The sequence below is a fragment of the Castor canadensis genome, chromosome 5 (genome assembly GCF_047511655.1).
Source record: "Castor canadensis chromosome 5, mCasCan1.hap1v2, whole genome shotgun sequence".
Lineage (NCBI taxonomy): Eukaryota > Metazoa > Chordata > Mammalia > Rodentia > Castoridae > Castor > Castor canadensis.
In genome coordinates, this window is record NC_133390.1 from 50853665 (window position 1) to 50866225 (window position 12561).

Consider the following 12561-nt stretch of genomic DNA (forward strand, 5'->3'; position numbering starts at 1 on the left):
AGTTTTCTCAAAACCATTTATTAAAGACACTATATTCTCCCCTTTGTATGTTTTTGGCACCTGTGAAAATCAATTGACTGTAGATTTGTGGGTTTAGTTCTGGTCTCTACATCCTTTTCCAATAGTTGAAGTGTCTGTTGACATTCTAATGTCATAATGTTTTTATTACTTTAGCTTATAATATATATTGAATTCCAGAAATGTGATGTCCCCAACTTTGTTCTTTTTGGTCAAAATTATTTTGGCAGTTTGAGGGTCTTTTATGGTTCCTTACAAATTTTTGGATTGTTTTTACTATTTCTGTAAAGAACAGTATTAGAATTTTGAAAGGGAGTACACTGAGTCCATAGTCGATTTATGGTTTAGATATGAAGTGTCCCCCAAAAGGTTCATGTATTGAAGTTTTGGACCCCAGCTTGTGGCTCCCATTATTGGCAGGTGATTAGATCATGATGTTGGAGCCAACATGGCTATTTTTCTGCAATTTACTATGTGTCTAGAATATGCTTTGGATTTCCTACCCTTGGGCAACAAGCAGCTTTCTGCAGGCTCAAAAGTGTCACAGACCTCCAGCTAGGCCCTGTAAGGTTTCCTGTAACTGTGACCACAGTCTGTAGTGGGGTAGAGGGGAAACTCTGTACCAGCTTATTTCTCTGACCACCTGTGAACCATCTACTGCAAAAACCCCCTAGTTACATAAACCACCTGAGGGGTATATAACTCATCTCCTGACTCTGACTGGGGCTGTGGGCTTTGAGAAATTATCTCCCCAGAGTCCGCTAGCATAACAAAAATTCCTGCTTCCTGCAAAGTGGTCTCAGTGACTTTGTTTCCTTCGCTGTTTCCTGCAACATTGAGAGCTTTGATCCAATTGATGGATTAACTCATTAATGGGTTTATAATATAATAGTATTGGAATGTGACAGAAACTAGGAAGTAAGGCCTAGCTAGAGGAAACTGGGTCACAGGGGAGGGAGGAGGGAGAGGGAATGCCCTAGAAGTATTTATCTTGTAACTGGCCCCTTCCTGTCTCACTCTTTACTACCTTGCTACCATGAGGTGAGCAGTCTTTCTAAAACATGCTCTCAACACCATGATATTTTACTTCCCCTCATGCCCAATGCAATGGAGCTAGCTGACCTTGAACTAAAACCTCTCAAAATGTAAGCAAAAGTAAATTCTTCTCCTTTTAAATTGTTTCTAGGAGATCCAAAAGGACAACTAGAGGGAAGGAAGCAGACAGCGTGAGATCCATAAATCAAATATCTTGCTGAGAAGCTGGAGCCACACTTGGCAGGAAAAAAGGCACCAAAAATAAGCAAAACTCTGACACTCCAAGCCCCAGCTGGCACAAAGCTTCTCCACACCACGTTACACTGAGAAACCGGAGGGCTCCCTTGCCGCCAGACACTGGCTTCAAACCTGCTTGGGAGACACAGACCAACAGGTGAGCAAATAAGCGCCATGAAGTACTCCCACAGCCACCCCTGGGATAAACCAGCATAGCCCCTGGACAAACTGACCCTCCCCCCCACTCCACAAATAAAAAAACTGAATAACATATAAGGAACTGAAGAGGACACTCAGCAGAGAGGGCGGGGTGCTTTCAGCGCACCAGAGAACGGGGGAGAAGCAAGAAGCTGCTCTCCACACAAACTCTAATACTAAATTATACACAGACCAGGGACAGAAACAGCACCAAGTGGAATGATGGGAAGACAAAAAAGGGATGGAAACCAATCTCCCTCCAAAAATAAAAAATTAGTACAGGATTCAGACAGAAATGAATAAAATGGATACCCAGTTTCAGACACCAACAAAACAAAGACAGACTATCCCAAGGAACCCAACAAAGTCCACAAGAACACCCTGAAAGAAGAAATCCTGCAAGAAATCACTGAGAATTTCATGGAGATGTTACTAGACAAGGTCAACCAAAACGTACAGGAGGCACTCAAGAAATTTGAAACCAATAAAAATAAAGAATATGAGAAGACACAAAACCAAATAAATGGACTCATGGGAGCCCTTAATAATTATCAAAGTGAAACAAAGAACACCATCAACAGAGAGATAAGTGAATGAAGGATGAAAATTGACAAGATTAAAGAGGAAGTGACCAATGATAGGGAAAACCACAGGAAAAAAAATGAAACAGAAATACAAAAAACAATGGAAGGCCACTCCAGCAGACTAAAACAAGCAGAAGACAGAATTTCAGAACTTGAAGATGAAATAGAAATTAAAGGAAAAACTGAGGAACTCAACTTATTTTCTATACACCAATAAAACAAACTGAGAAAGAACATATGGAAACAATTTCATTTACAATAGCCCCCCCAAAAAAATCAAATATCTAGGAGTAACTTTACAAAGGATGTGAATGACCTCTATGAGGGGAACTACAAACCTTCAAAGAAAGAGGTTGAGGAAGACTACAGAAGATGGAAAGATCTCCCGTGCTCATGGATTGGTAGAATCAACATAGAAAAAATGATTATACTGCCAAAAGCAATCTACATTTTTAACGCAATTCCCATCAAAATCACAATGACATTCATCACAGAGATTGAAAAATCAACCCTAAAATTCATTTGGAAACATAAAAGACTGTAAATAGCCAAGGCAATACTCAGCAGCAAAAAGAGCAATACTGCAGGTATCAGAATACCTAATTTCAAACTATATTACAGAGCAATAGCAACAAAAACATTATGGTACTGGCACAAAAACAGATATGAAGACCAGTGGAACAGAATAGAGGACCAGGATATGAATCCACACAACTATGCCCACCACATTTTTGACAAAGGTGCTAAAAACATACAATGGAGAAAAGACAGCCTCTTCAACAAATGTTGTTGGGAAAAGTGGTTATCTGTCTGCAAAAATCTGAAAGTAGATCCACGTTTATCACCCTGTACTAGTATGAACTCAAAATGGATCAAGGACCTTAAGAGCAGGAAACACTCTGGAAGTAATAGGTATAGGCAAGGACTTCCTCAATAGAACCCCAGCAGCTCAGCAACTAAGAGCAAGTATAGACAAATGGGACTTCATAAAACTAAAAACAGAAGAAATGGTCTCTAAACTGAAGAGACCACCCACAGAGTGTGAGAAAATATTTGCCAGCTATACATCAGACAAAGGACTGATAACCAGAATATACAGGGAACTCAAAAACTAAACCCCCACAAAATCAATGAACCAATAACAAAATGGGCAACTAAACTAAACAAAACTTTTTCAAAAGAACAGATCCAAATGGCCAAAAACACATGAAAAAATGTTCACCATTGCTGGCCACAAATGAAATGCAAATCAAAACTACACTAAGATTCCATCTCACCCCTATTAGAATAGCTGTCATCAAAAACACCAACAACAACAAATGTTGGCGAAGATGTGGGGAAAAAGAAACCCTCATACTCTGCTGCTGGGAATGCAAGCTAGTCCAACCACTCTGGAAAACAATATGGAGGCTTCTTAAAACTTAAACATAGATCTGCCATATGATCCAGTAATCCAACTCCTAGGGATATACCCAAAGAAATGCGACTCAGGCTACTCCACAGGCACCTGCACACCCATGTTTATTGCAGTGCTATTCACAATAACCAAGTTATGGAAACAGCCAAGATGCTCCACTACTGACAAATGGATTAAGAAAATGTGGTACTCATGATGAAGCGAGAGCACACAAGGGAGGTATGAGGATAGGTAAGACACCTAAAAAACTAGATAGCATTTGTTGCCCTCAACTCAGAGAAACTAAAGCAGATATTTTAAAGCAACTGAGGCCAAAAGGAGAAGGGAACCAAGAACTAGAGAAAAGGTTAGTTTGAGAAGAATTAACTTAGAAGGTAACACACATACACAGGAAATCAATGCGCGTCAACTCCCTATATAGCTATCCTTATCTCAACTAGCAAAAACCCTTGGTCCTTCCTATTACTGCTTATACTCTCTCTTCAACAAAATTAGAGATAAGGGCAAAATAGTTTCTGCCAGGTAGCAAGGGGTAAGGGGGCAGGGGGTGGGGAGAATGACCCAAGCATTGTATGCACATATGAATAAAATAAAAATTAAAAAATAAAGAAAGAAAGAAATCAAAGGTTAAAAAAATGTGGTATTTATACACAATGAAATTTTACTCAGCCATGAAGAAGAATGAAATCTTGTCATTCGCAAGTAAATGGATGGAACTGAAGAATATCATCTTAAGCGAAGTTAGCCAGGCTCAGAAGGCCAAAAATTGTATGTTCTCCCTCACTTGTGGACTTTAGACCTAAAACAAATGAAGTAATATTATTGGACATGGGTCACACACTAAGGGGAGAACACATACATGAGGAATAGGGAAAGGAAGGAAACCCAAACCTTGAAAGTGTTTGATGTGTCCACTGTAGAGGAGTTAACAGAGTAACCTTAAAATGACAGAGGTCACTATGGGAAGGTGACCAGGAAGTATGAAGAGGTCTGGTAGAGATGAATCAATTCAGGTGTTATACACATGTGCATGGAAGCAATGGTAGGAATCTCTCTTTTCGCTATCCTTATGTCAAACTAGCAAAAATGCCATGTCTTTCTTATTATTGTTATGTCTTCAACAAAACTGGAGAGGAGGGCAGAACAGGTTCTGCCCGGAAACAAGGGGGATGGGGGTACAAGGGGTGGGGGGTGAAGAAATGACACAAACAATGTATGCACATATGCAGAAATAAAACAAATAAATAAATAAGACATAGAGGAAACTTAAATATATAACCAAATAAAAGAATAAGTATAATCTAAAAAGTCTATATACTTTAAGATCCCAACTACATGACATTCTGGAAAAGGAAAACCTATCAAGACAGTACAGGGATCATAGGTTAGCATAGACTGCGGGGCGATGAACAGGAAGAGAAGGATTCTTTAAGCAGTAAAAAATACTCTCTATTTGCTGGACATGGTGGCACACATCTGTAATCCCAGCAGTTGAGGGGATGAGGCAGGAGGATCATGAACTCAAGGGCAGTTAGGCTACATAGAGTTTAAATCCAGCTTGGTCTAGTGAGACCATGTCTAAAAAAATTTAAAACTCTTATGATACTATAATGCTGGATGTCTTAATCCATTTTGTTTTGCTATAATACCTGAAGCTGAGTATTTTATGAAGTAAAGAGATTTAGTTAGCTCACAGGTATGCAGGCTAAAGATACAAGATCGTATCTTTACAATACAATCTTAGTAAACTAACTGAAAGGGAAACAGGTGTATGCAAAAGAGATTACATGGTGAGACAAGGAGTCAGAGATGGATTCAGGGACCAAGTTAACTCTTTTATAACAAACCACTCTCTCAAAAACAACTCAGAATCACAGAGGGCAGTGAACCAATGACTAGTCATCTTCCTGTAGGTTCTATCTCTTATTTAAGGTTCCAACACCTCTCAACATTGCCACACAAACAACCAAGCTTGAAGTATATAAGAAACACATTCAAATCATATTCAAACCATAGTAGTGGATATGTCATTATACATTTGTATAAACCCATAGAAATGTTCAAAACCAATAGTGAGCTTAAGGTAAACTATGGGCTTTAGGTGGCAAGGAGGTTTCCACATTAGCTCAGTGATTGCAGCAAATGTACATTCTGGTGTTGGGATGTTGATAACAGGGAAGACAGTGCACAGGTCAGAGTAGAGGAACATAGGAAATCTCTGTACCTTCCATTCGATTTTGCTGTGAATGTAAAATGACTCTAAAAAACTGTCTATTAAAAAATCAACAGAGGCCAGGCCTCGGTGTCTCATGCCTCTCTACTTAGGAGGCAGAGATCAGGAGGATTGCAGTTTAAAGCCAGCCAAAGCAAATAGTTTGTAAGACCCTATCTTGAAAAATCCATCACAAAAAAGGGCTGGGGGAGTGGCTCAAGGTGTAGGCCCTAAGTTCAAACCCCAGTACTGCAAAAAAAATAAAACAAAACAAATCAATAGAGAACTGGAGGTGTGGCTCAAACAGTAAAGCAACTGCGCAAGCACAAAACCCCTGAGTTCAAGTACCAGCCCAACAAAAAAAAATCAACAGATAAGAAAAGACTGGCTAGAAATATTATATGTATTAGTGAATGAATTACTGAATTACTGAGTAAATTATTTACATTTACAGGAATATTAAGATTCATAAGGTAAATGAGGAAAGGACAAAGAGACCAATTCTCATGAAGGAAAAACAAGCAGAAAACCACCAGATTCAGCTTTGCTAATATTCAAAGAGATAATATTTTTTTTTAAATGAAAACATTTTTAACAGAAAGGTAAAACAGGTCTTGTCTAGGCATTGGCACTAGTGGTGGGAGGGGGGAAAATATAACAAAAGGGTGTAGGAGGGTGAATATGTTAAAAATATTATGTATTCATGTATGAAAATTAAAAAATGAGACCTGTTGAAACTATTCTAAGAATGGGGTGAGGGAATAAAGGAGAATGATGGAGGGGATGAATTCAACTATGATAAATTGTAAGAACTTTTGTAAATGTCACAACGTACCCCCAGTACAATAAAAAAATGAAAACATAATAAATGAGTTTTAAGTTAAAAAAAGATGAAAACATTTTACACTTACAAAAAATAATGTCTTAGCTCATTCGGGTTGCTTTTATAAAATGCCATAAATTGGGTAGCTTATAAACAACAGAAGTTTATTTCTCACAGTTCTGTAGGCTGGCAAACCCAAGATCAAGGCACCTACAGATTCAGTATCTGTTGAAAGTCTACTTCCGGGTTCACAGACAGCCATCTTTCCAGTATAACCTCACACTGCAAAATGGACAAGGAATCACTTCTTTTATAAGGGCACCAATCCCGTTCCTGAAGACTATTCCATCAGTACTTAATCACTTTCAAAGGCCCCACTACCTCTTCCTAATACCATCACCTTGGGTATAGGATGTCAACACTTTCATTTTGGAGAGACACCAAATATTTGGACCATAGAAAACAGCAAATAAAAGTTATGATAATACCAAATGTTGTTAATGCTACCACTTAGGATGTATGACACACTGATAAAAATCATCAGAAAAGCAATTTGGTACTCAGAATAGCCACAGAATAATTTAAATTTTTATACCCAATAATTTCACACATTGAATTATTATTAAAGGAACAGTTCATTATGGTACTAATTAACTTAATACAAAATTTAAAATAAAATTATTATAGTACTAATTAACCATGAAAAGTTTAAAATAAAACTATTAAATTATAGCATTTCATTATAACAGAACATGTTACATAGCAATTATCACATTTTCAGAACTACTCAATAACATACACATTTTTAAAATATCACGTAGAAAAGCATTAAAAAAAAAATCCAATACCTAGGAATACATCAGGGATAGCCACATAGTAAAACATAATACACTATATACCAAGAAACATCAGGAAGATGGTGGAATAGGAAGCACCTACAATCCTCACACCTATATAACAATTATACAAGCAGAAGGTGTCTAATACAACTCTTTGAGAACTCTGGGGTCTATTAGAGGTTTGCAACTTTCAAGTGAAGGCTTGGGCAGTAAATTGCTATTAATATGGCTCAATTTCAGCTCCTATAATAGAATTAGACACCCACCCTCTACCCCCTAGTTTCAAGACGGGTAGTAACGCACATTAGTGGAACAGTCTGCATTCAAATTGTGGGAGCCACAGTAGGCAATAAGCATTTTGTCATTCAAATATTGAAAAGGATTTTCTTTTTTTGAGATGGGCATCTCACTATGTTGCCCAGGCTGATCTTGAACTCAAGAGCTCAACCAACAGTACAGGCCAGAAATGATCAAGATGAAATTAAGTTTATAACGTTGCTAATAATCACTGACAAAAAGACCATACAATTATTTAAAGGAAATAAAAAGAAAAAGAGAAAAAAGTAACAAATCCCAGCAAACACTGGGGAAGGAGAAAAATCTGATTTCCTCACTTTACTACGTTATAGATTACACTGTTCAATATCTCAAGGTATACAAAAAAATAGAAAAGTATGACCTGAATGAGAAAAAAAAAAGTCAACAGAAAAAATCCTAAAAGGTGATACGGCACAATTACTAGACAATGACTTTAAAACAACTTGCCTTAAAGATTCTCAAAGAAGAAAAATAATTAGAGAAAGTCAATACAATGATACATGAACAAAATAGAAATATAAAAAGAGAGACAGAAAAAAGGAAACTCTGGAGCTAAAAGGGACAATAATTTTACTGTAAATAAAAATTCATTACAAGGACTCAAAAGCAATTTGAAGACATTTGAAATGGTCAAGTCTGAGGAACAAAAACAAAATTAAATTAAAAAAAAAACAACCCATGGGACCTGTAGGACAGCATCAAAGCAGACCAACTAACTCATTTGGAGGTTCCAGCAACATAAAAGAGAGATGAGCAGAGAGACTACATGAAGAAATTTAATGAACAACATGAAGTAAGTATCTAAGACTTTTAGCTAGATGGACTAAGAAAAAAAAAAGAAGACTCAAATTTTTTTCAAATCAAAAAAAATGGAGACATTACTACTGATGCTACAGGAATAAAAAGGATTTCAAGAGAGTACTATGAACAACTGTATGGCAACAAACTAGATGAGATAGAGAAATTTATAGACAACTATAAGACAATATGACATTTCTTCAAAAAAATAAAAGCAGAATTTCCATATGATTCAGCAATTCCACTTTTTTGAAACCTACCTAACAGAATTTAAAGCAAAGAAACAAATACTTGTACACCCATGTTTACTCTGGTTATTATTCTCAATTGCCAAGAAATGAAAGCAACCAAGTGTCTATCAGCAGATGAATGGACAAACAAAATATTAATATGCATATACAATGGAATGTTATTTAATCTTAAAAGTAAAGGCAATCTAACACCTGGTACAACTTGGGTGAGCTTTGGAGACACTAGTTCTAGGAGAAATAAACCCGGCACAAAAAGACAAGCACTGTGATTCCACTCATATAAGATACTCAGGATAGTCAAATTCATAGAAACAGAAAGTACAGTGGCAGTTGCCAGGGTTCAAGGGGGTGGGAAAATGGCGAGTTACCAGTTAGTCAACATAGCACTTCAGATATGTTTTTCATTTACTCCTCTAACGTACCCAGTTATTATTAACTCATTTTACAGATGACATAAACTAAGACATAGAAAGTTAAGCAAATTGCCCAACCTGCAATTCAAGCCTATACTAAAAGAGATGATATAGGCATAGTATTTTTCAAACTAAAGACTTAATAAAGGTTAGTATAAAATTGGTATAGGATTAATGTAAAGCTGAATAATTTAGTTCTTAAATGTAATAAATATTGTACTCTGATACAAAAGATTTTTCCTACGTAATTTCATTCAGGTTGCCTATAATAATCAATAATAACAGCTTTAGACAGGGTTAAGGGTAAAGTAAGGCTTTTAGTCTTCACATAACATTTTTCATTTGCATTGTTAAGAGCACAAATGCTAGGTTTTCAAAGGAGACATCAGTTTCTATAGTCACAATCCTGATTACTCAAACCACAAAGTCTATGTTTCTACTTGACATCATGTCTTCCTAATAAGAGTTGGTAAGCTTTACCACATTCTCCACAATAACGTCAAAAACATTATGTCTCCTGAGAAAAATCTAAACAATTTCTATTTATTCACCCTGATATTGAGAGGAGATGGTGAAAGAAGTGGGTCACAAAAAGAGTCCCATCCTGAGCCTACTCTGTGTTTGTCTTTTCAGTTGTTCTGGGGCATATTTACCAAAGTAATTGTATGGCCATTCTTGCAATGTGCTTCTCCTTTCAAAAATGATCTACTATAGCAGTAGCAGATTGCTAGAGCAATAGCCTTTAGCTGCATTTAGTAAATTAGCAGGAATAAGAGAGGCAGAAAAATAATGATTACTATTTATTAATTACCAGGCTTTGTATTGGGGAGTTTACACAGGTCATCTCCTTAAATCTGTACAATAATCCAAAAAGTATGTATTGTTATCCCTGTTTTAAAGATATAAGTAACCTGCCAAGGAAAGCTAGTATGTTAGCAGTGTAGATAAAAGCTGAATCAGGTGTCTGGCTACAATGTTTATGCTTACTCCAAATGTAAGAATCAAAGAAACTGCCAGCAAGAGAATGCATTTTCAGAGGGCATATCAAAACTACCTGGAAATTTCACTACTATTTAGAAGGACTTGAGGAGCGCTACAGTTCCCACTGAATACATTCTGGAAACAGCAGAAATTTTATACCTACTGTGATTAATCTTTGACCCAGACTGGTATAAAGCCTGAAAATACAGATTACAGTTTGACAGTTGCATAAAAATCCTCATAATATTACTATTTTTTACTTACAGCATGAATGTACACTGGTATGATTTGAATTCCATGCTAGCAGCATATCATAAGTTTCTTCCAAAAAAGTACCTTCAATAACATTTTCATTTGTACAATATTTTATGCACACAAAGAATTCTCACATGCGAGATTTAACAGAGAGAACACAACAATTTTGTGAGGTTGAAAGGACATGCAAAATTCCTTCTCATTTCACAACTTAGGAAACTGAAACTCAAGGTTAAATGTCATAAACATTAACCCAAGTGCACAAAATTCAGCATTATCAAGCTAAGCACTGGATTATGCAAGTAAGGCATGATAACTCTCCTTTAGGAGATCATGGACTAGTAGAGAAGCCAGAAGCAAAAACCTTCTAATATAATGTGATAGACTCATTTCTATTATCTCCAACTATACATTAAATTTAGTAACTGAAGTATGTCATTGAAATTCTCACTTTGAAGAAAAACAAATTTATACAGTGACCTAACAAAGCATATGGTTAGAATCATCACTGATAACTCACTAAGTAAAATCTAGGTGAAAACATAAAATACTTTTTTTAAAAGAAGAAAAACTCAGAAGTTCATGACAAATAAATGGAATTTAGGAAAGTATTTGTTAGAAATGGAAAAGATTTTTTATGGGGCTTTTAAACACAAACTATAAATGCTTAATGTATTAGGCTTACAACAAAAATACAAACTGGAAGTTACCTCTGGATAATTAAGGGAGGAGAGGGGTAGGAGAATTAAGACCATATCAATTTTTCACTGATACAAGAACACTTCAGTTTACAGGCTGAAAGCAAAAAGTAAAAAGGGGAGCCTCAAATTTCATGGCAAATTAAAGTCTGAAACTCTAATAGAAGCCAGGCATGACGGCACACACTTGTAACCCCAGCACTTGAGAAGCAAAGGCAGGAGGATCGTGAGTTCTAGGCTGGGTTATGAAGTGAGAATCTGACTCCAAAGAAAATAAAAAAGTAGAATTTACTAACTGGTCATCCCCAAGCTTTTTTTACAGATTCTTTCTTCTTTCCTGTCCACACAGGATCCTCTCCTAGTATGTGAAGCAAAACTCACTTCAGCATTGCATGTTTCTTATTAACATAGTAAGCCATATTTGTTATTGGAAATCTGTTATCTCCAAGCATTTTTGTGAAGAATGTATTTAGCAATCCATTCAATAATATTTACTAAGCAGTTAGTACTAGGGACAGTTCTAGAATCGGGAAATATAGTGAATAAGGATAGATGAATGGACAGACAAGTCATATGGGCAAATAGAGGAATGGATAGGAGAGAAAAGAACGGAGGAACAGAATGATGGCAAGGGAATGGATTTCAATTACACCAAACAGATGAACTAAAATAGGCAACTAAATTTTCACTCAGTGTCTGCATTCATTTTTTTTAAAAACACAGGAATAGTGACCAGTACTTTTTAAACTGATTATTTGCCATGGACTATTGGTTTCAATAGCTATTACAGCCACCAGGGGCGAAAAGTCATATGAGCCATCACAGCAAAATTTACCTGTTATTTAGTAATAACATATCTGTGGGGAAAGGATAGAGGAGGGTTTAAACAAATATTTTGAGTAAAGTTATCACTAAACGTACCTTTCAGAGAAAAAACAGCTCTTGTGAGGATTTAGATTTTGACAAGATTCTAGGCTGCCATCGGATGATGAAGAAAGCTGTTCTGATTGCAAGTTGTCTGTACCACTCAAACTGGCCTCAGTTACAGGTGGGCTCTTTATGTATTTTCTTCCTAACTCCGTTCCCAGCACATTCGTCAATATAACTCTGGGTATCCTGTCACACAAAATAACAAACACCACACTGTACTAGAGTTTTCAGCAAAAATTGTACTCTAGGAAGCTGAATTTTCAAACATGGTCAACTGAGCACAAGCAAGCTATTAGAACAATACCACTATAGAAATCAACAATGAATACTCAAAATTTTATATCCATATGATCTTTTTGTTTCTGGAAGTACTTGTTTTTTAGAAATTATAGCACAAATTAGCATGTCTTTAACTGTACTAACGGATGCTGCTACAGGGCTTGAAATTTTAACCAATTTCTCAAAAAAAAAAAAAAAACACTTCTCCAGTGTTAAAAACACAGATTACTACAAATAAATTCAAGAAATCTTTGTTCTCATTTAATAGAAAGGTC

The 12561-nt window shown here is 36.3% G+C and overlaps 1 protein-coding gene across 8 annotated transcripts in view; it reads right to left on the bottom strand.

The window, feature by feature from the left end:
* Senp7 (SUMO specific peptidase 7) overlaps window positions 1-12561 on the bottom strand; it is a 118446-nt gene that overhangs the window by 52677 nt on the left and 53208 nt on the right. For 4 of the 8 annotated variants that reach the window (XM_074073021.1, XM_074073018.1, XM_074073020.1 and 1 more), the window contains one exon: window positions 11999-12193. The exons of 3 other annotated variants lie outside the window; for them this stretch is intronic. In XM_074073021.1, coding sequence (XP_073929122.1) covers window positions 11999-12193 — 195 coding nt within the window. Of the gene's footprint in view, window positions 1-4154; window positions 4289-10388; window positions 10641-11998; window positions 12194-12561 lie in introns of those variants that run through there. One more of the 8 variants, XM_074073024.1, reaches the window with a different exon arrangement.